General features: G+C 54.9%; 2 protein-coding genes and 1 non-coding gene across 7 annotated transcripts in view; 2 read left to right on the forward strand and 1 right to left on the reverse strand.

The window, feature by feature from the left end:
• The first annotated feature begins 547 nt into the window (after positions 1–547).
• LOC116543976 lies at positions 548–609 on the forward strand. Its single transcript, XR_004265772.1, has one exon. It is a non-coding gene; the product is annotated as a U7 small nuclear RNA (small nuclear RNA).
• Positions 610–2051: 1442 nt separating this feature from the next.
• Positions 2052–2968, reverse strand: LOC116543968 (ubiquitin carboxyl-terminal hydrolase 51-like). The gene has a single exon (XM_032270027.1). It carries the CDS (start codon positions 2855–2857, stop codon positions 2126–2128), a length of 732 nt encoding a protein of 243 aa, XP_032125918.1. The 5' UTR covers positions 2858–2968; the 3' UTR covers positions 2052–2125.
• Positions 2854–26991, forward strand: part of ARHGAP27 (Rho GTPase activating protein 27) — a 34887-nt gene continuing 10749 nt past the window's right edge. For 4 of the 5 annotated variants that reach the window (XM_032270020.1, XM_032270022.1, XM_032270023.1 and 1 more), the window contains exons 1-3: positions 2854–2970; positions 4314–4988; positions 26265–26672. In XM_032270020.1, the coding sequence (XP_032125911.1) occupies positions 4332–4988; positions 26265–26672 (1065 nt within the window). In that variant the 5' untranslated portion in view covers positions 2854–2970; positions 4314–4331. Of the gene's footprint in view, positions 2971–4313; positions 4989–21037; positions 22566–26264; positions 26673–26991 lie in introns of those variants that run through there. The other variant, XM_032270025.1, reaches the window with a different exon arrangement.

The raw sequence follows: 26991 nt of genomic DNA on the forward strand, positions 1-26991 counted from the left end.
CCCAAGGGCCTCACCTCCCTCCAGTACAGTAGATGGTAGGCCCAGAGAAGAGAAGAGAAACTTGGGGAGGAGGCCCAGTGGAGGACCACAGCACAACCTGGTGCTGCCCTGCCGGCAGCTCAGCCCCTCTCCATCCTCAGCAAAGCGCTTCTATTGTTTCCCCTTCTCCCCTACCTCTTTTTTTTTTTTTTTTTTTTTGAGACAGAGTCTCACTCTGTTGCCCAGGCTGGAGTGCAGTGGCATGATCTCAGCTCGTTGCAGCCTCTGCCTCCTAGGTTCAATCCTCCTGCCTCAGCCTTCTGAGTACCTGGGACTTCCACTTCTTTTCTGCCTGAAGGAGGACAGGCGTTTTGGAAATACCAATCCAACCCCTAAGAGCTCATCACATAATATAAGCAGTTATAATAGCTGATATAGCTGGGCGCAGTGGCTCACGCCTGTATCCCAGCATTTTGGGAGTTGGAGGCGGTCGGATCACCTGAGGTCAGGAGTTCAAGACCAGCCTGGCCAACATGGTGAAACCCTGTCTCTACAAAAATACAAAAATTAGTGCAGTAGTTCTTTTAGAATTTGTCTAGCAGGCTTTCCGGTTTTTGCCAGAAACCCGTCCCCCCCCCCCCACAAAAAAAATCAAATAATTTTTAAAAAACCAAAAATACAAAAATTAGCTGGGCATGATGGCTGGTACCCAGGAAGCTGAGGCAGGAGAATCACTTGAACCCAGAGGCGGAGGTCGCAGTGAGCCGTTGTTGCACCACTGCCCTCTCGTCTGGGCAACAGTGACTGTGTTCCCAAAAAAAAAAAAAAAAAAGCTGATATATTGTGTGCACTGGGGCATGTGGTAAGCACTGCTTAGTGGACCTCATTTAATCTTCCAGTGAAGTGAGTGGAAAGAAGATTCCTCCAGTAACTTATTTTCTAAGCATGTCGGGCACCAAAGACCAATGCTGAGTTCCTGGAGGATCCCCAGATGCCACCAGGCCTCAGACAAACTGAGATTCTCAGAGGAAGTGTGGACTCACGGGTGGGCAATGCCTAGCAGGGGCAAAGATGCAGGAGTAAGGGAGTTCCAGAAGGAGCATAGCCAGATTCAGCTTCCCAACCAACCCTGGACCCCCAGGAGGTGGTGTCAAGAGGGGCCATGGCCTGGGGTGCAGCCCATCTTCCTCCCAGAACACGGGCCTGACTCAGACAGCTCTCAGCACACACAGCTAGGTCCACAGGCACAACTTCATCCTTGGGGCCCCTGAGGGTAGGGGGTCTGCTGGGGCTGGGGCTTGTGATATCTGGAGTGAGTGCAGGGTCAGGGCAGAGGGGCCAGGCTGCCTGTCCAGAGAGGCAGATAAGTTCCAAACAGAAGACCCCAAGGCAGACGGCCCTGGGGCTGGATTCTGAGCTTACCCTGAGGACGGATTGGAGGGTGGCCCTCCTTCCCGACGAGGATCAAGAGGGGGTGGGGGATGGTGGGAGGGCAATCTGGCCAGAAGAAGCTTTGGGGCTGGCTCCCGCCCTCCCCAGTCCCACCATCTCAGCCCTGTGGCCTCCTCCTCCCTGGAGACAGCCAGGTGTGGCCCAGGATCCCGGGAAGTGCAGGGGAGGGGGTGGCGTCTTCGCTTCTTAGGCGCCGGCCCGGCCCAGAGGGGACAGGAAGCCAGGACACCGGGGATTGTCTCTCGCAACCTCAGCCCAGCCCCAGTCCGGGAGGAAGTTCTGCTGGGCGCTCTCCGCCGGTGCCTCCCTGGTGATATTGTTGAACAGGAAACCGGGTAGCGCGGGAGCCGCGCGGTCTAGGAGGGAGCGCGGGACGGCGATCCCACGCGCGCCTGCCGGGACAAGTGGAGGCGACGCTGGTGAGCAGACGCCCCGAGGTGCCCGGGCAGGCAGGGTCGGGAGTGGGGAGCCGAGCGGGGGTTGGGGTGGGAGGTGGGGTGAGGGTGGGGAAAGGGGCAGGGTGGGGGAGGGAAGGGTGCGGCAGGTGGCGGGTCCGCACCCGGGAGCTCGGCGCGCCTGCTCCCCTTGTTTCCGCGCTGGGGCGGGAGCTGCGCGGGCCGCATCCCACGGGGAGGAGAAGGTAGGCGAAGGGCTGCCCTCTATCTGGGGGCGGGAAGCGAGCAGGCCCAGGCCCTCAGCGCCGGCCCAGGCCCTCAGCGCCGACCCAGGCGTTGACGCCCCTGTAGCTTGCGTCGCCTGGGCAGTGGACGCAAGGGACCTGGCGACGGGTGCGTTCTCGCGATCCAGTGCTCCTCCAGGCTCCCCGAATCCTTCCCCTTCTCTGTGTTTCCCCAGGGTCGGGGAAGGAGCAAGGCCCAGTCCCCTTCTTATCTAGCCTAAGACGCTGCGCTCCGGTGGTCGTCCCTGCGTGGGAATCCCGCTCGGAGTTTTTCCAGGCCGGGCCGGGCTGCGCCCGGAAAGGCCCTGGTGAGGGAGAAGGTGGGCCCGGAGCGGGCGGGTCTGCAATCCAGTTGGAAGGGCTCTCAGTAGGTGATTCCGGGTGCAAATTACCTCCCCGAGAACGGGAACGCCCGGACGAGTCAACCAGCCCCAGCCCGGCATTCCCAGACTCGCGCGCCGGAGGGACGCGTGGACAGCAAATCGCCGGGGGGGTTGGGGGAAGGCGGGGCAGGGGCGGCCCCACTCTCCATGGCTTCCGCTCGTGACCGGCCAGCGCAGCTTCAGTCGCAGCCCACCTGGCCTTCTGCTCCGGGCCTTGTCCCAATGCCCCCCAAGGTCCCCAGCAGAGGCATTCAGGCTCCTCCTTGCCCTGCCCAGACACAGCTGCTTTGGGTATCGGTGACTGCACGCCTGAGCGTCCCTGTCCCTCTTCGCTCCCTTTGCCAGCTCCGGTTCCGCGCAGCATCTCCGGCCTCGCCCCTGGAAGCCCCGCCCACGGCAATGGTAGGGGCCTAACCTGCCGCCACCACCGGCTCCTCCCACCCAGCCCATGGGCTCCCTGAGGCCCCCACAGCCGACGTGAGTGCGCCGCGGGGTCCAGGGGGAAAGGGCGCCGGGGGAGTGTCCTCCTTGGGGTTTGTTGGCCCACCTCTGGGCAGCTCGATGGCCCCGCCTCCGGGGTCCGGTGTGCTTAGTGACTCAGTTTACACCCTTTCCTCGTCGAGGAACGCTTGAGAAAGTGGCGAAGGAGGAGCCCTGTGGGGACCACCGTTGGACACTGCTCCTTCGGTCCCTCAGCCTCGGCAAGCGGTGGTCTCCGGTCCCCTGGCCCGGGCCACTTTAGGGGGAAGGAGGAGGTGTGGTCAGTGTGGGAGTTTGGCGGGCCCAGGCACCGACTCGTGGCTTTGGTGGAGGGGCGCAGGCCCATTTACTTAGGCCCTTCCTCATCCCTAACACACCGGAGCCGGGGCGGGAGCGGGGCTTGTGACCACTCGGGAGAGCTTTGAGGGCCCCTGCTCTGGGACTCCGCACGGATAGTCACTGTCTCAGAGTGCATTCTCCAGGGGCCACTCTCGTGGGGACACTATAGAGGTCACAGGGCAGGTGGGCAGGCCGCAAGGGCGGGGCCTTTCTTGGAGGCGGCCTGAGAGCAGGAGAGCAGGGGGCGGTGCGGGCCGGGCTGGGCGGGCCGGGCTCCGGCTCAAGTCTGCGGTGAAGCCGCTGGGTAAGGAAAGAGAAACCCAGAGAACCGGTTACCCCGCCTTGGCAGCGGAGGCCCCTACACCAAGGCCCTTGGACTAAGCGGGGCAGGGACAGCCCCCAGACAGAGTTGTTGGCCCGGCCGCCTGCAGAGCCCGCATCCCAACCCTGACCTGGGGCGGGAGCGCAGGCTCCTGGAGGGAGGCGGTGCCACCGGACCCTTTGCGGATTCTCTGCGGGCGGGAGGCCTCCAGGCAGGACAGGCCCGGGAAGCGGCAGGATTGTCTTCCCACTTGACTGACGGGAAAACTAAGGCTCAGTCAACTATTAATAAGCAAGCGTGGTGTCGGCCTTAGAGAGGACAATCACCCCTCGTTTTAAAGCCAAGGCTTCTCTTACAGTCTATTTGGACCAAGACTAGCCATAATCTCCCACCGCAGGTCTGAAGCGAGGCTCAAATCTTATAAATAACCCCACGGAACGAAGGGGTTGTCCTAATTCCAGCACTGAGTTTAAGAATGGATGCCTTAGATGCGAGTGTAAGAATAGAAGCCTTAGATGTGATTTTATGCAAGTCCCCATTTTAGAGATGGGAAAACTGAGGCCCGAAGGCGAACGGCGAGTGCAGGATCGGGACTCAAACCCAAGTCTGTCCTCGAGTTCCGGGCTATTCCGGGCTCGGTGGTCTTGACCTCCGCGGCCCTCCTCCTTGTTGCCCACAGGAAAACGCCGGGGCCGCGATGGCGGCGGACGTGGAGGGGGACGTGTACGTGCTGGTGGAGCACCCCTTCGAGTACACCGGCAAGGACGGGCGCCGCGTGGCCATCCGGCCCAATGAGCGCTACCGGCTGCTGCGGCGCAGCACCGAGCACTGGTGGCACGTGCGGCGCGAGCCCGGTGGCCGCCCCTTCTACCTGCCCGCACAGTACGTCCGCGAGCTGCCCGCGCTGGGCAACCCTGCCGTCGCCCCGCCTCCAGGTCCCTACCCGGGCCCCGCTGCCCCCGAGCCGCTGGCCTATGACTACCGGTTCTTGAGCGCGGCGGGGGCCGGGGACCCCAACGGCGCCCCAGCGGAGCCCCGAGGCCGCGCCAGCTCCCTGTGCGGCCCTGCGCAACGCTGCACTGCGACCCAGCGCAGCAGCCTGGCGCCGGGCCTGCCAGCCTGCCTGTACCTGCGGCCCGCAGCGCCCGTGCGGCCCGCGCAGTCCCTGGACGACCTGGCGCGCACAGCCGTCTCGCCTCCTGCCGGCCTCCTTGGAAGCAGCGGCAGCTTCAAGGCCTGCAGCGTGGCGGGCTCCTGGGTGTGCCCGCGGCCCCTGGCGCGCAGCGACTCAGAGAACATCTACGAGGCCATCCAGGACGTGCGCGGCCCGCCGCGGGAGAAGAGCGCGGAGCAGGTACGACCCCCGGGGCGCAGAGGCGGGGAGGCGAGCTGGGGACCACGTCAGCACGGAGCAGGGAAACCAGGAGACCCGCTCCGCTCAGCGTCGGGCACGACGCCCACCTCTGTCCGAAGACTTCGGATGAGCTTCTCTCCCCAACAGGGAAACGGGAGCGGTGGAGACCCCCAGTCCCTCATGTGCTATTCCTAGTCTCCAAAGCTCCCTGGAAATCCAAAGGTTTTGCGCTTGAACTGATGTGAGGCTGTTAATGGTCTTTATTTATCGCGCTTGTGTGAATATTCAGGTTTTGCTGCAGAAATGCAAATGAGCTCGATGGTCGGCTGCTGCCCCAAGCCCTGCTGGGAGGTTATGTAACCTACAGCAGGTGTGTGCCCAATATTATCTTTCCAAATCCCAGCTGTTCCGTATTCAGAAGCGCATCTGGGCACGGAAGGGGGGTATCGCGGGCCTACAGCCTGCTCAACCGCCTTGCCTGTCTCCCTGGGGTCAGATGAGAGGGTGGATGTGAAAGTCAGGCGTCTGCTTCTCTCTGAGGGTGCTTCCAGCATTTTAGTTCCTTTTTTAAAAGAACTCTTGATGGGTTTGTTTCAGAAAGAAATCCGGTTATGGTGAGGTTGTTTATTCCCCTCTTCAGAATCCAGTTGTGTTAATCTGGGAAATCGAAAATAGAGCACGTTTAAAAACACCCTTACATTCTCAGAACACTCTGGGCGACCCTGACATTTTGAACTTTAGGAGCTTTAAAGGGAGGGGCACCCCGAGGGGGGGAAAAGTGTGCTCAGAACCGTTCTTCCATCTGCCACTGGTTGTGTGACGATCTAGGGCCGGTTCTCTTCCTCTCTCAGGGTCTCGGTTTGTTCTTTAGCCTAAAGGGAGGGAGTGGACGGATGACCTCTGAACCTTGGGAGCCCCTGATTTATTTCGCTGTACTTGATGTCGTTACCACGAACATTGATGCCTATCATGTGCCAGGACTGAGTCCGGAATGCCCAGACGAAGGAGGCACGTCCCCGTAGGCCCGCTGCTGGGTCTTCCATCCGCCCATCTCGTTACAATGCAGAGCTCAGGTTTTGAGGCTAGGGAAAGGCGAACTGGACTCTGCTGGGTCACCTGCCAGCTGCTGACAGCCACTTAGCTTACACCCGAGGACGCTCCCCCAGGCCCAGCGTCCTCGGGTGTAAGCACAATACCTAAGGATTAGCGCTGTAAGCCTTGTAAGCGTCGTAAGCGTTGTAAACGAGGTAAGGCTTCGAAGCGCTCGGCAGAAGCCGGGGGTCCACCCAGACGGTCTGGGTCGTCCTGGATCGGCTTCCGTGGGTCTGCGCCGCCTTCACTCGGGCTCCTGCAGCGGCAGCCCGCCGCCTTGTGGCCAGGGTGGAGAACGGCACCCGGCGGGCGGGGCTGGGGACCGCGGCAGGTTCCTGTCTTCTGTCTTACGCCCCTGCCAGCGGGTCAGGCAGATTCTCTGAGATGGGTGGCTGGATGCCAGCGCTCTTCCTTCCCGGCGTCCCTCCGTTTCCTGCGCAGCTCTCGGTGGCGCACCTCCGGGCCTCTCCACATTCTCTGTCCTGGTGACGGTGGGAGGGTGCCTGCCCGTCTGAGCGGAGCCCCTGAAGGTGTGGGAATAGCCTCGCCCTTTGAACCTCGCATCTGGCCCAGGGTCTGGCTCAGAGTGCACAGAGAGTGTGTGTTGGGGAGGGCAGAGGAGCGGCCTTTACCTATGAGCCCTTTACCTATGAGCCAGGGTTCTTTAGGTCTGCCCAAGGGCCACCACCCCAGGGCCCAGAACCAAAAAGGAAGGAGACTGCCCAGGTCCTGACATCTCCTGAGAAGACAGATGACCCCCACAGCCAGGGCGCCTGCCAGGTGGCCCATCTGCCCATCCTTCCTCCAGCTCCCAGCAGGTTCCCAGTTGCAGGGGCATATGGGGGGAGGGGCACAGATGATGGGGGCAGGGGACTTACCCAGCTAGGAACTAGGACATTGGCCAGAGACAGGCTGCTCCCTGGCCTCACTCGTGGCCCTAATTCGCTGTTACCTCCACAAGTCACTTTGCAACTCCAGTCCTGTTTCCTTCCCTGTGCCATGGGTGCAATAATACCACCTTCCCTGCCATGGTGCTTTATTCAAGAGGCAGCTGTGGGTCTCCCTGGCGCTCCACCCCCAACAAAGTCCAGGGTAGGGAGTTGGTCCTGCCCCCGCCAAGGGAACCCCACCCCTGCTCTTAGTTCTCCCAGCAGGCATTTTCCCACCGTGATCCTCCAGGACCTTTCACTCATTCATTCGGCATGAACTAACTGAATACCTGCCAAGCCCTGGTGAGCCTCCAGATCTAGAGAGGACTGAGGCACAGCCATGGTCCTGCGGGATTCGCCCCTCTTGGATAGGAGGCCAGCAAGAGAAGACCTGAGGCTGGGGCTCAGGAGTGGAGTGTGCCCCACCTGGGCAGGGCCTCCTGGGCCCTTGCAGGAATATGCACGTTATCCTGCAGCCACTCTAAGGCTTTCAGTAGAGACAGGAGTGGGACTGAGAAAAAAATCCCTATGGCCAGGGCTTCAAAAATGGCCAAAGCTCTTGGTGGTCTTGTGGGCATGTGGCAGTGACAGGAGGTTTGGGAGGTAGATGGGCAGGGTCAGGGGCTGAGGGAGCTGGGAGGGAACTCAGGCTGGGTTCTAGATTCCCAGCTGGCACTCGTGGGCAGACCGTGGTGCTGCTTATTGAGGGGGCGACTTAGGGAGGATTGGGGTGGGGAAAAGATGGGACCCGCCTGGATTTAGATGCCAGGCAAAGGGAAGAGAAGCATCGAAGTGCTGGCTCAGAGGCCAAGAAGTGTCTAGAAGGATGCACAGGAAGTCATGTGAGAGAAAGGCCATCTAACAGTTACCCAGGTGGCCGCCAGAGGCTCAGCTGGCCAGGGGTTGCTGAAGGCAGCCGGCAGTGGGTCAGGAGTGAAGCGAGGGTGTGAACTGAGAGTGTGGACAATAGGCAGAAGGAGAGAGACACAGTGTGTCCAGAGTGGGTGTAGGGTCATGGATGGAAACGTCCCCAAGTTCAGGGGGGTGGGCAGGAGATGGGGAGGCTAAAGGTGGGGAGGGGCTTGGTGCTGAGAAGGGATCTTGGAAGAAAGGAGTGGTGGGTGTGGAACAGAGGGCAGGATGTGGGGACGGCAGTGGCACAGGGGCCCTGGGGAGTGTGTGGGGACGCCTGCCTGTCAGGCAGCGGCTCAGGGCTTAGGGCAGGCTACTGGCAGGGCCAGGCACCCCCAGAACAGAGGAGCTCCTTCCTTGGACGGTGTTTTACAGCCTTGTTGCCCCCATGCACTCTCCTTGCACATATTGAGCACTTGGTGTGTGCTGGTCACCATGGGGGACACTGGGGACAAAGTGTGGGAAGACACAGTCCCAAAGGGGCTAACAGTCCTGTGGGCTCTGGCTCAAAAGCCTGTACCCAGGGTTAAGCTCCCAGCAGCCCAGAGGGCAGCCATAAGCACCTCCATTTACCTTGAGTACAAACAGAAGTTCAGAGAGGTTTAGTGACAGGACGAATGTCACACAGCCAGGAAGTGGCTGTGTCTAGGACAGTTCCAGGCCCACTGACCCCCAGCCCCACCCTGGCCACCAGGTTCAGTTTCAGCCAGGTGGCCTTTAAGGTTGGCCACCCCGTTTCCCTTGGCAGGAACAGTCCAAGCCGAAGGCAGGCATGCGTTCCTTCTTCTGAGCATCCTGTGTGTCCAGCCCTGTTGTGGGAAAGTTGATGATGCCCCAGAAGAGGGACGTCTCCTGTTCTCTTGCTGCCCAGGAGAGGGCAGAAGCAAACCCTTCTGAGAGGGGAGAGAGGGAGACTGGGGGAGGTAAGCAGGGATGACTCCTCCCCTCCCCCAAAGAGGCCACTCCGGGAGCCCTGGGAAGCCAGGCCAAAGGCGGTGCAATAAAGGGACCCCGTGGCTGTGGTTCTGACTCTGGAATTTCAGGGTGCGGTCACCAAACCCGCCCAGAGGTGGGAAGGCCCGGGCAGGTGGAGCCAGAGCCGGCCGTGCTGCTGGGGCACTGGCCGCTGGGAGGGAGACTCCAGCCCAGCCGCTGCACCTTCTTCTACAAGTAGCCCTGGAGGCCGCACCTGAGCTGGCAGCCCCAACTGGACGGAGCCCAGGGCCCTCCTTCCTCCTCCTGCGCTGGGAATTGTAAGTGAGCTGTTGCCCCTGGGGGACAAGATGGTGGCCCCAGCAGTTTCCCCACTCTCTCCCCTCCCTTCCCCAAACCCTAAAACCCACCTGGGGGCCCCTCCGCTCTGGATCCAGGCCCAGCACCCACTTCCTAGGACAAACCCCGAGGGCAGCCCGTGGCCGCTGTGATTGAGAGAAAGGAACTGGCCTCGGGGCAGACCCATCTGTCCTACCTCGGGGCCAGCCAGGGAGCTTTTGGCAACGGGCCTTGGTAACAGCAGGAAGCTGAGGCCAAGCTGAGGGGACTCCAGGTAGCCCCTTGCCTGTACTCCCTCCTCCAGCAACGCCCACCCCCAACCCCCACTGGGGCGGCTGCCCTGGGGTGGCTCTGCTGGTTTCTTTGCACCTGACCCAGTTCCCTCCCAGTGAGTCACCTGCAGCCCCAGGCTGGCCCAGGAGCCCCTCTGCCTGCCTAGGACTTAGGAGACAGCAGCTTCTTGGGTCCCCCTCTCACCCTCACCTCACATTGCTGTCCACCCAGAGATCTCCCTGCCCCCCGCCCCCATCCCCTGCAGGCCCCATGGTCTCCGGGGGTCTCCCTGGAGCCTGTGCCTGGTTCTCACCTCTTAGTCTCTGGCCCCCTTGATCCCCCAGGAGCCTGAAATGGGCCCCAGGACAAGCCCACCTGCCCCCTCACTTCCTTCCCAAGCCCCAGCAGTTGACCACACTCTAGACCTATTTTTTTTTTAATGTTAATTTTATTTCAATAGTTTTGGTGAGCAGGTGGTGTTTGGTTACATGAATAAGTTCTTTAGTGGTGATTTCTGAGATTCTGGTGCACATGTCACCCGAGTGGTGTGCACTGTACCCAAAGCCTAGCCTTTTAACCCTCACCCCTCCCACGCTTCCTCCACTCCCAAGTCCCCGAAGTCCATAGTCTCACTCTTAGGCCTTTGTGTCCTCATAGCTTAGCTCCCATAGACCCATTTTCTCTGCCCTTCTTAGAGCTGACTGTGTCCAGTAGAGGGAGGGGTGGGCATCAGTACGGAATGCCAGCCTGGGCAGGTGGTCCGTGCCAGGCCCTGGGAAATGGGAGAGTCCATGATCATGACCAGGGAGTAGCCGATGACCAGGAATGTGGTCGGGCTCCCTGCCTGAATGTTAGGGAGATTCGGAGCTGGATCTGTGCCGGGGAGTGGGAGCTCAGCGGTGTTGGAGCATATTGAGGGGAAATGGGGCTGCCAGGACTAGGGCTCTGGGGGACAGGGGCACAGGGGCACAGGCGCTCTTGCTAACTTTTGGGAAGTTCTGTTTCCAGATTGCAGAAGGATTCTGGTGTTGAGGGAACTTCCAGAGCTGCTGGGTGAGGCCTGCGGGACCTTTCTGTCCAGCTGAGTTTCCTGTGGGTGCCCACCCTGCCTCCTTGCCTTCTCCTGGCTGGGGGTCCCCTGTGGGGCATGAAGGGAGTGGGGCAGGGGCCCCTGTCCAGACCTCTGTGTCTGTCTAGGGGCTGGGCTACAGACAGGAAGCAAAGGTAGCAGAAGGGCCTGCCTGCAGAACCCTCCCAGCCTCCCCCTTCCTTTCTCTTCCTTGGCCCAGTTAAATGTGCAAATTGCTATTCCCTCCCTATAAAAAGAGCTTAATTCCATTACAAATATTTGGATAACAGGAGGAAATCTCAATCAAATGACTGCTATCATGTTGGTTTTTTCCCATTTATTCTGCCTTCTTACGTGGATGTCTTAGGCAGTTCCTGTAGAGACAGCACATCGTAAATGACGATTGTGCCTTTGGCTTTTTCATTTAGCAGATTCACCTAGTCAGTGAGTGTCAGCTGCTGTACTAGACACTAGGGAGCAATGAAAAATAAAGGATGTTCCTGCCCTCACGTAGCTTACTGTCCAGGAGAAATTGAACAGCAGATCCAGTTATGATATGGTATGGCATGGCAGTTATGATATGGCAAATATGATATGATATTATATGATATGATATGATATATGATGAATTTGCAAAGAACTGATGGGGGCATGTTGGAGGAGCCGCCCTCCCAGAATCTTGTTGGCAAGAGGGGAATCCAGGAGTGCTTCTTGGAGGAGGAAGGTATTGACAGAGATGAATTCAAAAGGTTTCTACAGTTCCCTCTCATGAAACCCTCTGGACCCAGTGCTTTTTTCAGTGGCAGATTTTTTTTTTTTTTTCCTCATCAGTGGTAATTAGTTTATTCAAGTTTCTACTCACTTTTTTTGGCCATTTTACATTTTACTAGAAAAGCATTCATTTTCACCAGATGTGTAAACTCTCCACTTTTAAATATTATTATGCATTTCTTTGTGACCAAGTAAATGATTTTTCTAAGTTTTTCATAGGACATATAAGAAAAATGCATATTTTATTTTATTTATTTATTTTATTTTATTTTTTTGAGACGGAGTTTTACCCTGTTACCCAGGCTGGAGTGCAGTGGCGCTATCTCGGCTCACCACAACCTCCAACTCCTGGGTTCAAGCGATTCTCCTGCCTCAGCCCTCCAAGTAGCTGGGATTACAGATGTGCACCACCACACTTGGCTTTTTGCATTTTTAATAGAGAGGGTGTTTTGCCATGTTGGCAAGGCTGGTCTGGAACTCCTGACCTCAAGTGATCCACCCCCCTCAGCCTCCCAAAATTCTGGGATTACAGGTGTGAGCCACCTCGCCTGGCTGGAAAAATGCATGTTTTCTACTTAAGGGATGAAGGTCCTATCTGCACCAACTCAAGTTTATTGATTATATTATTCACACTTTAATTTCCTTTATAGCCTTTGGTGCTTGGGGGCGGGGGTCTTTCACTGTAATTCAGTTAGAAATGTGTTAAACACTCCACTCAATTTTTCTCTATAAAGCTCTTCTGTTGCTTTTACTCGTTTTTGCTGTCTATATTTCCTACGCATGCAGATTTCCAGTGTTCTGTTGTTTCAAATTGTGCCCGTCTAGCATTACATGATGTCTCTCTTTATTCCATTATACAGCTTAACCTTAAATTTCACCCTTCTATTGTTAATATGACCACTCCTTATACTTTTTGTGTGTTTTTTTGCACTTGCTTAGCATTCTTTTTTTTCTCCATTATCTTTCTTTTTTCTTTTGAGTCTGAGTTTCCCTCTTCTTGCCCAGGCTGGAGTGCAATGGCTCGATTTCTGCTCACTGCAACCTCCACCTCCTGGGTTCAAGTGATTCTCCTGCCTCAACTTCCTGAGTTATTTATTTATGGTGGTGCATGCCACCATGGCTGGCTAATTTTTGTATTTTTAGTAGAGACAGGGTGTCACCACATTGGCCAGGCTGATCTCAAATTTCTGACCTTGTGATCTGCCCGCCTCAGCCTCCCAAAGTGCTGGGATTACAGGCACAAGCCACCTCGCCTGACATTTGTTTTTTGAGACAGAGTCTTGCTCTGTCACTCAGGCTGGTGTGCAGTGGTGCGATCTCAGCAAACTGCAACCTCCGCCTCCCAGAGCCACCTCGCCTGACATTTGTTTTTTGAGATGGAGTCTTGCTCTGTCACTCAGGCTGGTGTGCAGTGGTGCGATCTCGGCAAACTGCAACCTCCGCCTCCCAGATTCAAGTGATTCTCCTGCCTCAGCCTCCTGAGTTACTGGGATTACAGCACATGCCACCATGCCCAGCTGATTTTTATATTTTTAGTCAAGATGTAAGGGTTTCACTACGTTGGTCAGGCTGGTCTCAAACTCCTGACCTTAAGTGTTCCACCTGCCTCAGCCTCCCAAAGTTCTGGGATTGCTGGCGTGAGCCACCGTGCCTGGCCTGCTGCTTGGTTGCTGTTTTTCACCTTTTCCTTCCTTTACCTGTGAGCACTCCGGACTGGGCCCTCCCAGGTCATCTTTGGCCTCTATTTCGTTTCAATCTTGGTGTACTTTTGCTCTGAGGGTTGATATTTCTTCTTGACCTTCCAGGCTGCAAATCCGAATCTCAGGGGTGTATTTCTTCTCCTTCCACTAGTCCAATGAGATATTTTCAGTTCTAAAAATCAGTCGTCTTTTAGAACTCTGTTTGATTCGAGTGTCCTTAAGAGTTTATATTCCAGGTGTGATTGCATTCTCTAGTCCCTCTATTTTGCCAATAGCCTTGAGTTTATTTTGCTAGGTTTTTTTTTTTTTTTAAATCAAAGCAATATTTTAAAGTCTGTAGTAAAAATCTCACATGTACCCCGTTTCCCTGCTCTGTCCTCCATCAACTCAAAAGTCACCCCTTTCATTCATTCTTTCTTCCTTCTTCCAGAGTTTCTGAGTACAAACTAGTATAACTACATATCTGATCACTTAGTTTCCTCTCTCTCTCTTAAGAAAAGGTAGTACCTTAAGATAATACATTTTATGGTAAGTAAAATTGCACACCGCCCTGTGCGTAAAACAAGATAAAAAAACTTGTTTACTTTTTGTTTTATTTATTTCTTTGACAATGTATCGTGGAGATTGGATCTAGAGAGACTGTATCTCCTTCCCTACCACTACGAATAATCCATTTTACCAGTCTCTAGTAACAGACACTTGGAACACTTCCCATTTTTTGCTATCACAACAATACCATAATCAATGTTCTTTTATATACCCTTTTATATATGTACATGTAGATGTAGGAAAAATTCCAGAAGTGGGATTTTGGGGTCAAAAGGTAAATAATAGATATTTGATGAGTATATCCCGTGAGGCGTATACCAATTTGCCTTCACCAACACAAACGAGGGTGTCTATTCCCCACGGCCTGGTCAACTGACTAATGTCAAACTTTTGTTTTCTGCCAATCTGACCATAAAATGTATTATCTTAAGATACTTTAAATTTGCATTTCTCTTTCCAGTAAGAGTATTTTTCATATACTTAAGATCTGTTTGTTCCCCCATTTCACCTTTTTATTTTCTGTGAATGGTCTATTTATATCCTTTGGCTGTTTGTGTATTGGGTTATTGGGTTTTTTCTTGTTGAGTTCTGGTAGCTTTTTCTATACTAGGGAAAATTGCCCTTTGTCTATTATGACATGAGTCGGAATTCCCTCCCCCACCCTGAGCTTGTCTTTTGACTGTGCTAATAGCATCATTTTGCCAGGCAAGTTTCTTAAAACACACTTAAGTAGTCCAGTGTAGCAATCGTTTATTTTATGGCTTTTATATTTTGAGTGTTTGTTACAAAGTCTTTTATATATATACACACACAGCATATTGAAGTCACATATATATATATATATATATACACACAGCATATTATATATTTATATATATATATATACACATACAGCATATTGAAGTGTTTTATACATAGACATATATATATAATATATAGGCTTATGTATATATGTACAGCATATTGGATTTTGTTTTCTTCTTTGATTATTTTCATGCCTTCATTTTAAAAATTTTAAATCTTTAATCCTTTGAGGGTTAATGAGGATGGAAAGAGTGAGATGTGGAGCCTTCCTTGTTTATATAATTGTTTATTTGTTTATCTCTGGATGGCCAGCCAGGTGTCCTGTGACCTTTCACTGACAAGTTTGTCTTTCCCTATGACTTATGATGGCATCTTTAGTGCATCCTGGGTCCTGGCGGTGCTGGGGTCTGGTGGCGGCGGCTGGTTTAGTGGGTCCCGGGTCCCGGCGGTGCTGGGGTCTGGTGGCGGCGGCTGGTTTACTGGGTCCTGGGTCCCGGCGGTGCTGGGGTCTGGTGGCCAAGGCTGGTTTACTGGGTCCTGGGTCCCGGCGGTGCTGGGGTCTGGTGGCCAAGGCTGGTTTAGCGGGTCCTGCGTCCCAGTGGTGCTGGGGTCAAGTGCTGGTTTGGTAGTTCTGTCTGTTCCCCCTGCTGAGCTGTCACAGAGTGAGTTTACATGTCTGTTCCCCAGAGCTGGGGTCGGGCTGCAGGAGTACCCCACTTGGTGGGGGACCCTAAAGGGAGAAGGGATGGTGGTTTCTGCCAGTGGGCCTGTGGGCGTGGGACATCCATGAGGTCAAAACATCAGCAGGAATTCTCCCTGTTCCCTGCCTCCTTGGCACCATCTCTACTAAAAATACAAAAATTAGCCAGGTGTGGTGGCCTGTGCCTGTAATTCCAGCTACCTGGAAAGCTGAGACATGAGAATCACTTGAACCTGGAAGGTGGAGATTGCAGTGAGCTGAGATGGTGCAACAGCCTTGCAGCCTGGGTGACAGAGCAAGCGTCTGTCTCAAAAAAAATTTATTTTTACTTTTCTTCATGTTGGACATTTTATTTTTTTAAGTTTTAAATTTATTTACTTATTTTTAACATAAAGGTGGGCTCTCACTGTGTTGTTCGGGCTGGTCTCAAACTCCTGAGTTCAAGCAATCCTCATGCTTTGGCCTCCCAAAGTGCTGGGATTACAGGTGTGAGCCACCAGGCCCAGCCTGTTTGAACATTTCCTTCACACTTTTTTACTATTCACCATCCTCACTGTCACTACCATATAAGCCTGTGGTCTCAGCTACGTGGGAGGACGAGGTAGGAGGATTCCTTGAGCCCAAGAGGTTGAGGCTGCAGTGAGCTGTGATCGCACCACTGCACTCCAGCCTGGGTGACAGAGCGAGACCGTCTCAAAAAAGGAAAAGAAAAAAAAGTTGTTCATTTCTTCTCATCTGGAAACAGACTTGCCCTCCCAGCTCCCCTTCCCACTCACCCCCCGCACCATGTGTCACAGATGAAGGAGTTCCTGTCCCTGTCAGACACAGCTCTGGAAACTGGGATTCTGAGAATAAGGCCACTTAAACACACCGTTTCCTCTCTGCTCCCAAATGTGACCTGCTACTGCCTGAGTCAGGCATAGGCTGGGGCAGTGGGTAGGTGGGACCTGGCTGGCACAGGTAAGAGGCTGTGTCTGAGATGGGGGCTCCCAGGGAAAACCTGGGGCAGGCTGCCCCATCATGGGAACCCGGGAGAAGGCAGGATGGCTCTTGCACCCTTGCCCCAAGAGCTGAGGAGGGCCAAACAGGTAGGACAGGCGCGTGCTACCAGGCCTGGCTAATTTTTGTATTTTAAGTCGAGACACAGTTTCACCATGTTGGCCAGGCTGGTCTTGAACTCCCGATCTCAAGTGCTCTGCTGAGATTACAGTTGTGAGCCAACATGCTCAGCCAAAAAGAATTTTTTTTTTTGAGACCAAGTCTTGCTCTGTCACCCAGGCTGGAGTGCAATGGCGTGATCTCATCTTACTGCAACTTTCGCCTCCCAGGTTCAAGTGATTCTCCTGCTTCAGCCTCCCGAGTAGCTGGGATTACAGGCATACGCCACCATGCCCCACTAATTTTTGTATTTTTAGTAGAGGAGGGCTTTCACCATGTTGGCCAGGCTGGTCTCCAATGCCTGACCTCAGGTGATCCTCCCGCCTCAGCCTCCCTAAGTCCTGGGATTACAGGCATAAGCCACTGTGCCCAGCCAAAAAGAATATGTTTTAAATGAATACAATTACCTACTGCCTATATTTAACAATATGTGCTCCCTTCTAGCTACTCTACTAGTTTTTAAAAAGGAAGAAGACAAGAGAAAAAAAAAATATTTGCCATGTTTGTTTTTATTTATTTTTTATTTATTTATTGCTGATGAATTATAAATTCTAGGCATCATATTTCACCCCTGAAAACTTCAGCATGCATGTCTGAAAAGTGATGTCTTTCTCCATAAACACTCTACCATGGTTATACCTGGCAAAAATAACAATAATTCCTTAATGTAAGCTAAGCCATCATTGGATGTCCGCTTTATCCTAAACATCTCTCTCGCAGCTGATTCATTTGGTTCAGGAGCCCGTCCAAGGCCATGGCTTACATCCAGCTGTCTCTTAAATCTCTCTTGAAGAGCCCCACCCTTTACTTCTGCCTCGACCCTGACTTGTTGCCCTGCCTGCCAGGTGTCTGTTTGCTTCCTTGCCGCCATTTCCGTGTTCCTCTAACCCGGGTAGGCAGGTCTGCAAGGCTTGGGCTGATCGGATCAATGGGGCTCAGCGACAGGTGAGGCAAAGCAAGCAGGAGGCAAGAATGATTTTACTTTGAGTGACAGAGGTAGACGTCACTCAGATGCTGAGACAGGGGAAGAAGGAGGGAGAGGACAGATTTGATTTGGGACACAGCTTTCGACATGTACAAAGCACATCCTGATGGCAGGGAGACATGAGCCTGGAGACCGTGCTGTGAGTGCTGATCTACAGCCAGCAGGGCTCTCCCAGTGAGGTGGAGTGGGAACCCAGGTGAAATGCCCAGCTTGAGGCTGTGGCAGAGGAGATGGAGCCTGGGGCCCGACTGCTGAGCAGTAGCAGAGAAGGAAAAGGAAAACCAGGAGGCCTGGCCCGAGGAAGCCCAAGAAGGAGAGGATTTTAACGAGGAAACACTGGAGAGAAGTCAGGCCAGGGAGGACCAGATCTGTCATCAAGGAAGTGGTGGAAGGCCTCTGAGCGGTGGGCTGGTTGGCTAAGTGAGGGGACAGAGAAGTTGGCTCGAAAAGGAGGAAGAGAAAAAGAAATCAGTTGTAAAAAGGGAATGCAGAGCTGGGTCCTCAGAACAAACTTTTTTTTTTTTTTTTTTATGAGACAGAGTCTCTCTGTGTAGCCCAGGCTGGAGAACAATGGTGTGATCTTGCTTGCTGCAACCTTTGCCTCTGGGGTTCAAGCAGTTCTCCTGCCTCAGCCTCCCAAACAGCTGGGACTACAGGTGCCCACCACCACACCCAGCTAATTTTTTTTTTTTTTTTTTTTTTTTTTTTTTTAATTTTAGTAGAATGGGGTTTTACCATGTTGCATAGGCTGGTCTCGAGCTCCTGATCTCAAGCGATCCATCTGCCTCAGCCTCCCAAAGTGCTGGGATTACAGGTGTGAGCCACTGCACCCAGTTGATTTCTACATGTTAAAAAGAAAATGTTGGCCAGGCACGGTGGCTCACGCCTGTAATCCCAGCACTTTGGGAGGCTGAGGTGGGAGGATTTTTTGAGCCCAGGAGTTCAAGACCACCCTGGACAACATAGTGAGACCCTGTCTCTAAAAAATTAAAATAAAAACTTATCCGGGCATGGTGGTGTAGGCCTGTAGTGCCAGCTACTTGGGAGGCTGAGGTGGAAGGATTGCTTGAGCCCAAGAAGTCAAAGCTGCAGTGAATCGTGATTGTGCCAGTGCCCTCCAGCCTGGTGACAGAGCAAGACCCTGTCTTAAAGAAAAAAAAAAAAAAAAGATGCAGAGGACTTGAGTTTGTTGAAATGAGAAAGGGACAAAGGTAGTCAGAAGGGAAGGGTTGGAGATTTGAGGTGAGACCACTTCCGAGCAAGGGGGAGGCTATGTGGGTCCTTCAGGTCTGGGCTGGGGAGGCTGGCCTGGCCGGCAGGCCCCTGTGCCTTCCACTGGGGGAGGGCGAAGGAATGGTGGATGCAAACACAGATATGTTTGAGGGAGTGGGCAGAAGGTGACCACTCCTTGGTCTCATTTTCCCTCCCTTTCTTTCCTTCCTTCCTTCCTTCCTTCCTTCCTTCCTTCCTTCCTTCCTCTCTCTCTCTCTTTCTTTCTTTTCTTGACAGAGTCTTGTTCTGTCATCCAGATTGGAGTGCAATGGCTTGACCTTGGCTCACTGCAACCTCCACCTCCCAGCTTCAAGTGATTCTCCTGCCTCAGCCTCCCAAGTACCTGAGATTACCGGCAGATGCCACCACGCCCAGCCAATTTTTGTATTTTTAGTAGAGACAGGGTTTCTCCATGTTGGCCAGGCTGGTCTCAAACTTCTGACCTCAGGTGATCCGCCTGCCTCAGCCTCCCGCAGTGCTGGGATTCCAGGCGTGAGCCACCGAACCTGGCACCTCATGGACCATTTCTGATCCCTCCTGGCACCAGCGGCCCTGCTAGGTCTCTGCCAGCCTTACTTAGAGCACAGGCCATGTGAGCCCTGGGGAGGCCCCACCCCAGCTCCCACCCCGCCCTGGAGGAGCAGGCCAGGCAGGCAGCCCCATGAGGTCACCCAGAGTTTGGGGACTGAGTCCAGAGCCGAGGGCACTCAATCAAAACCCAAAGTCAGAAAAGCAGAAGTGCAGGCCTGCTTTCCCCCAGCCCCACGGGGTGGGACCCCGTGGTCGGCTCGGCTCTTTCACAGAGCCAGCCCTGTGATGGGGCAGGGTTGACAGCTCTGTTCTACAGATGAGGAAACTGAGGCCCAGAAATTCAAGCGGCTGCTCAGCAAGAAGCTGAAGTAGAATCTAGACAAGAGCTCGAGTTCTGGACTCCGGCTCTACACTCTTTTTCCCTTTGAATCAATGGAAGCTTCTGCCCCATGCCCAAGAAAAGAGTCTCACCTGAAACCGTTACGTTTGGAATCTCACCCCGCATTCATGCAATAAGATGACGTTGAGCCAGCCAGGCTGCTCACGCCTCTAATCCCAGCACTTTAGGAGACCGAGGTGGGCAGATTGCTTGAGGTCAGAAGTTCCAGACCAGCCTGGCCAACATGATGAAACCCCATCTCTACTAAAAATACAAAAATTAGCTGGGCATGGTGGTAGACACCTGTAATCCCAGCTACTCAGGAGGCTGAGGCAGGAGAATCACTTGAACCTGGGAGGCAGAGATCGCAGTGAGCTGAGATCGAGCCACTGCACTCCAGTCTGGGTGACAGAGTAAGACTCCATATCAATAAAAAAAAAAAGGAAAGATTATACTGAGCCATAGCGCCTCACCAGCGGCACAGTCAAATCACCCGAGGAGTCTTAAAATTAAAAGCTTTGCCCAGGCCCCAGCCCAAACCACTTCCATCAGAATCTCAGAGGGCTGAGCTACATACAGTTCCCCAAAAGCTACTGAGGCCCAAGGTCCAGGATCCTGCGGGTCACCCCCAGCTCCCTTGATACTGCCCCTGGATGTGCAACTCTGGGCCGGGCCAGGATGGGTAAAGGGAGACCCAGTGTCTGACCTGGAGACCATGTGATCAGGGGAGGGACCTGTCGTGTGGACACGGTTGAGCTCCGTGAGGTGAAGATCACCATTCCTTCCGGCTCTCCCTCCACCTGGCCTGGGTGGCACAGAGCAGACTCACTGAGTCAACAAAGGACACCATGTCCCCTTACCAGCCCCCGAGCCAGTTCCTGAGCTAAGTCCTGCTTTAGAGGTGTTTACCTTGCCTCTAGCCTCAGAGGACTGGGTCTTCCTAGTGCACCTGCTCCTGCTCCAGCATTTCCTATGAGGGTTTGGGAGGGAAGAGCAAGGTCAGGCAGGGAGAGGATGGGTGCTGTGCAGCTGGTTTGTTCTAGAACCTCTCCTCACCCTCCCCCTGTGCCTCTCAGAGGTGTGAGCATGTGGTGGAGGGAGGTAGACCCCACAGGGGAGCCACTGTGGTCATCACCTCCTCTTGCTGGGGGAAGGAAAGCCCAAACAGAGCCTGAGAGCCAACCAAGAACAGGCAGGAACTGTGTGGGTTTCCTCAGTCCCTATAGTTTGGGGCGGGATCCTCCCGGGACATCCCCATCATGGGGGCCCAGCTTCCTACTGGGTAAGAGAAGCAGGTGAGATGCCAGGCAAGCTGCTGGCTGCACGTTCTGCAGTCCCAGCCCTGACACTGACACTCCTGGCCCCTCCCACAGGGAGTCCCTGCCCTCCCTCCTGCTCTACCTTCAGGGCAGTGCTGAGGACCTGGATTCCACACCTGTCCTCCTCTCTCCGATCCCCACCCAGCTTCTCCCTGGTGGCTCAGAGTTTCTGGCCTCTCTGGAATTTACAGGCTCTTCCTGTCTCTGGGGCCTGGTTGCATATCCCTTGGTGACCTGTCATAGGCAACTGCATGTGTGTGGTGTGAGTGTGTGTGTGTGTGTGTGTGTGTGTGTGTGTGTGTGTGTGTGTTCGCATCCCTGCCTCAGGATGGGGACAGTAAAATGGGTCAGGCGTGTGATGAGCATGCGGCCTCCGGGCTTCCGTGATTCCCGCTGCCCTCCACCTTGGCAGGGAGGAGGGGATTAGCCCACCCCTGGGGTCTGGTCTTCTGAGTCAGGCCCAGGGGATAGGGCAGTGGTAGGAGAGCTCAGTGGGCAGAGCAGGGCATGGGGCCCAGTCTTGCTCCCAGTGTGATCTCTCCAAGTGTCTCGTGCCCCACATTCACACCGTCCCTGTCTCTGCATGGGGTCCTTGTCCCCAGCCCACAGTAGGTACAGGAGAGGAGGGGCTGAGGGACATGGCAGGGGAGAAAAGAGAGCCAGGGTGGGGGCCAGAGGAGGAAGAATGGGCATAGGGTGGGAGGGGGGAGTCAGAGCCTGACCTGGAAGGGAGGTGGGCTTCGGCAGGGGTGGGCTGGTGGGCTTGGTGTTGTCTGGCTCTTAATTCTGGGGATGAAGCAATTCTAAGGGAGGAGAGAAGACGAGATGGGACCCTGGGCTCAGAGGAGGTGCTGGAGCTTCTCACTCAGGGCTGCGTACAATGTGCGTGGCTGGGGTCTGACACCCCCACATGAGGGGGTGAAGGGAAGAGAGGCCAGGAGGAAGATCTAACCTTCCTCCTGGAAGAAGATGATGCCTGGCCCTCTTCTCTGGGTCCTTGGAGACCAGGGGACAGGCACGGGCACACTTGTACACGTATGTGGACACGCAGGTGGGAGTGGGTGGATGTGGGCACGCAGGCATGGGAAGGTACATGCATCTTGGTGACCAAGTCTGAAGGAGACAGACCCAGGTGGTCAGGCGGCCAGATTGTGGGGTGGTCAGAATCCTTCCTGTCCTCCTTGGGGCTGGCACAGCCCAGACACCAGCTCCTTCTGATATCACATCGGCCCAGACCCCTTCCTCTTTGGGAAGCCTTCCCCTCCCCCCCACGAGCTTCCTCTTTCCCATCACGTCCTCCCTGGGCCTGGAGGGAGTAGACTACCACTCATTGTCCTGTTTCCGCCCCAGGAGCTACTCCAGGCCAGCCAGGCCCCCAGCGCTCAGCGCTCCCTCTGTCCGCCCTGCCTGTTTGGTGCGCCCGTCCCCCACAGGCCCAGCTTGATTCTCTCTGTGAATCCCGCACTACGGCTGCATCTGGGGGGTAATCTTCCCCTGTGCAGCCCACGCCATGGCTGTGTCTGGGCCTGGGATGCAACTCACAGGTCATTAGAGCACTGAGTGGGGCAGCCAGCGGTGTTTCTAGAAGCATAAAAATACCCCCAACCTGAGGCCCCTCCACCCCACCCCCCTGACTCAGGCAGCACTTCCGCTGCCCTGACAGGAAATGGGCTGGAGTCTCAGCCTCCCGCCATCTCAAGGCAACTTCTTGTTTCCCTCTTGCCCTGTGCCAGCACTGGGGTAGTGCCCCTGGGCTCCACCCCCAAAACCTTCCCAGGGCTCTGTCCTGACTCAGAGGGGCCAGGATGGTGGACATGATCGCCAAAGTGACCAGGAGGCAGAGTCAAGCCTTGCGGGCACAGGTAGGGGATGCTGGGGTCAAGGGGTGCCGGGTGAGCCTCCACCCCAAGCCCTGTTAGGAGCTGGGTGAGCTGGGGCTCAGAGCAGTGAGCCTCTTGGAAGTTGGGGTTCATCCTTCCTTTTCTCTTTCCTTCTCAGAGGCCCTGCCAGTCCAAGAAGTGGCAAGAGCGGCAGGGCTGCCACCTGCTTGTAGACAGGGAGGGAATTGGAGACAAGGGGTGAACCTCTGCAAGGAAGTGCCAGGGTGCTGGGCAGCTGGGGCCTGAGAGCCAGGGCCTCTTGGCTCCTCCTCTGGCCTGCGGTGGGAAGGCCACTTCTTGTCTCTAGGATACAACTCGAGCCATTGGTTCCATAATCAGGCCCTGCTTATGAGCTGCCTCTGGGTCTTGTCTGGGCCCCCATGAGCAGGAGCAAGGAGGAGGGTAGGGGTGGCAGGCGCTGCTGTAAGTCCTTGAAGGCCAGCAGATGTGGAGAGCGTGACCACCCCTGCCCCAGGAGCTGGTGAGAACCCAGCTGAGGCCCTGCAGGGAGAGGAATGTGTCTCTAGCTCAGCGATGCGGGGCTCTGTGGAGAGCTCTAGAGTTTGAAGGGACCTGAAGGATGCTGCAGTTCGACGCCCACCACAGCGCTGTCGCTTCCCTAACCAGGAGTGGACTCTGCTCAGTCACCTCCAGTGAGGGCCCCTCTACCTCCAAAGGCAGCCTGTGTGTCTGGGGGCCCCAGTCCCCAGAATGCTTCCTTCAGAGGAGCACTGCTCTGCCCCTGAAGCGTGATGCCACATCTTCTCTTCCTTGTGACAGCTCTGTCATGCTGGGGACCTAAACTTCTACCTCCCAAATCTCCTCTGTCCCTGCTGGGGATATTCCTTTGTGTGGGGACCCCCTGAGCCTCACTGGCCTGGGACTCCTCATGGACTCAGAGCCATGGCCCGCAGCCTGCCAAGTAGAAATTCCTGCCCCAAGGAGGAATTCCTGCTCCTTCATCCGCTCTTCCACCCCTGGTGGGGCCTTTCAACCCTGCCCCAGTGGGTTCAGCTGGGAGGATGGGAGGTGTGTCCAGTTCCTCTGCCTTCCTCTTGCCCCTGCTTCCATCCGGCCCTCCCCAGGAATTTCCTGGTTTCAGCCCTTCTCTTCAGAAAGTTCCAGCTCATTCCAGGCTCTCCTGTAGCATCAGGCGTGTTTGTTGCTGAGGTTTGGCATGGGTTAGACTTGTGTACTCAAGCAGTAAGTGTTTGTAGCAGACCTGCTGTGTGCTTCAGGGTGTCGGCCCAGCTGCTGGGGGGCAAATGGAATCAACTACATTATCCTTAGTCTTGCTCTCAAGAAAATCCTGCCTTTTGGGGCACAGAAGGTGGGCAGATGGCTGGACAACTGGCTGCCCACCACAGCAGAACGCCATTGGGCCCTAACAGAGCAGTGAGCAGAGAGCCAGCAGGTTTGACCTCTCCCTGGAGAGGCTTCTCAGCTGAGCACCACGGGAGAGCAGGGTTTGGGTAGGCAGAGAACCAGAGGAGGGAATTCCAGGCTGAGGGAACAGCTGGAGCACAGGCATGGAGGTGGGAGGATGCCTTTTGTGTTGAGGGCTGGTGAGAGGCCTGCTGTGCTTGGACTACAGGTTGCCACATGAGGGCTGTGGTGACCTCTACAAAAGGAGAAGGGTGGAGGGTCCCCTCTCAGCCGCACAGGAGCCTGGAGGAAGTGGAGAGCAGCAAAGAACTGATGGACTTCCATCCCCAGCTCTCTCAGCCCCCAGGCACCTGGGGATCATCACCCTGTCTAAAACTGTACCATTCTCTTCTTTGACAGTGTTTTCATTTCTTGCTTAGCAGTGACCAGCACTGACATGCTGTCCATGTTGTCATCGCCGACACTGACACGCAGGTGCACTTGAGCGCCAGCCCGGCGGGGTAGGGATTAGTGTCCCTTTGTTCACTGCTGTATTCCCTGTGCCTCCAACCATGCCTGGCACAGAGCAGGTGATGAATCTGTGTTGGGTGCATGAATGTTCTTCTTTCCTTCTTTTTGTTGGTTTGGTTTGCTTTGCTTTTTTAGCATCAGTTTGATGAAAAATGAATGTGTTTTTTTGTTTTGTTTGTTCAGGCATCTGACTAAGGCTCAGGGAGAGGCCACCTTGAGCAGGTGCTTCCTCTTTCTAGGAGTTTACGGCTTAGTGACGGTGTCACAGTCAGCAGAGGAACTTCTGTGATTTTTTAGAGTTTTGTAGTAGAAAATGTTAAGGCTGCAGAAAAGTTCAAAGAAAACAAAACAAAAACAAATAAACCCCTATCATCACAGTGCTCAGAGGGGACCTTTGGTAGCATTCTGGAAGGTTTCCAAAAATACAAAATTAAAATTTGGAAATCCGCTTTCCCCTTGAAGCGTTGTGTATGCTTAGAAAATAGTAGTAATCCCTAAATGCCATGCTGCTGCCTGGGGTCTGAGAATGTAGTCATCTGTCCCTCTGCAGGGCTAGGGGTACTGGGCTGAATGTGAGGCACAGGGACAAGGGGAATCTTGGGAAAAGGCTGGAACCTGGCACCTGAACTGAGTCCTGAAGAAGGAATCAGAGTCGACCAGGCAAAAAAGGGGTGGAGGCAGGCAGGCCTGGGCAGGCCGCAGATGAGCCTCTGCCTGAGGAAATGCAGCAGGGAGGGTGGGGATCACCCCCGAGTACACAGTGGTGCTACTGGAGCTTAAAGTTCAAGGCAAGGGGCAAGGAGTGGCAGGAAATAATAGTGGAAGTGCGGGCCAGTGAGGGACTGTCTCTTGTGTCTGGTTAAGGGCTTACTTAGACTTTGCCCTGCAACTAGCAGGGAGCTCTGAGGTGTGAATCAGGAGAGCCTCTGTTCTGGGAGACTTAAGCATGGCCAGGTTTATATTCTATGTGATGGAACCCCCAGCTGCCCTCGCTCTCCTTTGGGGTGGGGGAAAACGATTCACATCTCTTTGCCCCTCCGTTCTCCAGCCCATCTGGCTGTCCTCTCTCCCTCTCTTGTCTGGAATTGAATCTGACACCTGCAAAGTTCACCTTGGAAAGTTGCCAGAGCTTTCTGGGCTGGCAGGGAGGTGGGGTGGGAGCTCTCAGTGGGGCTGGAAGAATGCAGCATGGCCTTGAATGGGCACCATTAATGGGCACACCCCAGGCAACTTCTCAGTTCCTACCCAACCTCTGACTTGCCTCTGTGAGAACCAGGTTATCGATGTTTTATTATTGTTGATAAATTTAATTAATGGAATTGACCCACCCATCTGGGGCACTAAATACGTTACGAAGCACTTTCAATAACATTTCCTCATTTACTCTTCATTACAATTTCTGAAATGGGCAGAGTAGACATTTCACACCCAGGAAACTGAGGCAGAGAAGTAGTGTGACTTTCTGAAGGTCACCCAAGGGGCTAACGTTCAGTGAGAGGCCACTTTGAACAGGTGCTTCCCCTTTCAAGGAGTTTACAGCTTAATGACGGTGTCATAGTCAGCAGAGGAACTTCTGATTTTTTTTTTTAACGTCTTTTGTTTTTTCTTTTGGAACTTCTGATTTTTAAAAAGCTTTATTGTACAAAATTTTGAGGCTGCAGGAAAGCTTAAATAAAACAAAACAAAACAAAAACAAATAAACCCCTATAATCGCACTGCCCAGATGGGACCTCTGTGAGCATTTTGGAAGGCTTCTGAAAACACAAAGGCTTTCTCCTCCCGCAGGTGGACGACCCCCCGGAGCCCGTGTACGCGAACATAGAAAGGCAGCCCCGGGCCACTTCGCCGGGCGCCTCAGCGGCCCCTCTTCCCAGCCCGGTGTGGGAGACGCACACGGACGCGGGCACCGGGCGCCCTTACTACTACAACCCGGACACAGGCGTTACCACCTGGGAGTCGCCCTTTGAGGCTGCCGAGGGCGCTGCCAGCCCGGCCACCTCCCCTGCCTCAGTGGGCAGCCACGTGAGCTTCGAGACCGAGTGGGGCCAGTACTGGGATGAGGAGAGCCGCAGGGTGTTCTTCTACAACCCGCTGACGGGCGAGACGGCCTGGGAAGACGAGGCCGAAGACGAGCCCGAGGAGGAGCTGGAGATGCAGCCGGGCCTGAGCCCTGGCAGCCCTGGGAACCCACGGGTGAGGGGCGGGGCTGGAGTGGGCGGGGCTGCCCTCTGACCGCCTCTGACCCCGCCTCCTGCTCCCAGAGGCCCCGGGACACACTGGTGAGGGGCGGGACTTGGTGGGCGGGGCTACGTCTGAATACCTGTGACCTCGTCTCTTGCTCCCGCAGACCCAGGGAGCAGAGAATAAGGGGCGGGGCCTGGGTGGGCGGGGCTACCTCTGCCTCTGACCCTGCCTCCTGCTCCCACAGCCTCAGGGACTAGAGGGCAAGGGGGTGTGTCTGGTCCAAAAGGGCAGGGCCAGCAGGCAGTATTGACACTCAGAGCCTCTGACT

This window comes from Sapajus apella, unplaced genomic scaffold (assembly GCF_009761245.1).
Source record: "Sapajus apella isolate SASKATOON/1434 unplaced genomic scaffold, GSC_monkey_1.0 scaffold201, whole genome shotgun sequence".
Taxonomy (NCBI): domain Eukaryota; kingdom Metazoa; phylum Chordata; class Mammalia; order Primates; family Cebidae; genus Sapajus; species Sapajus apella.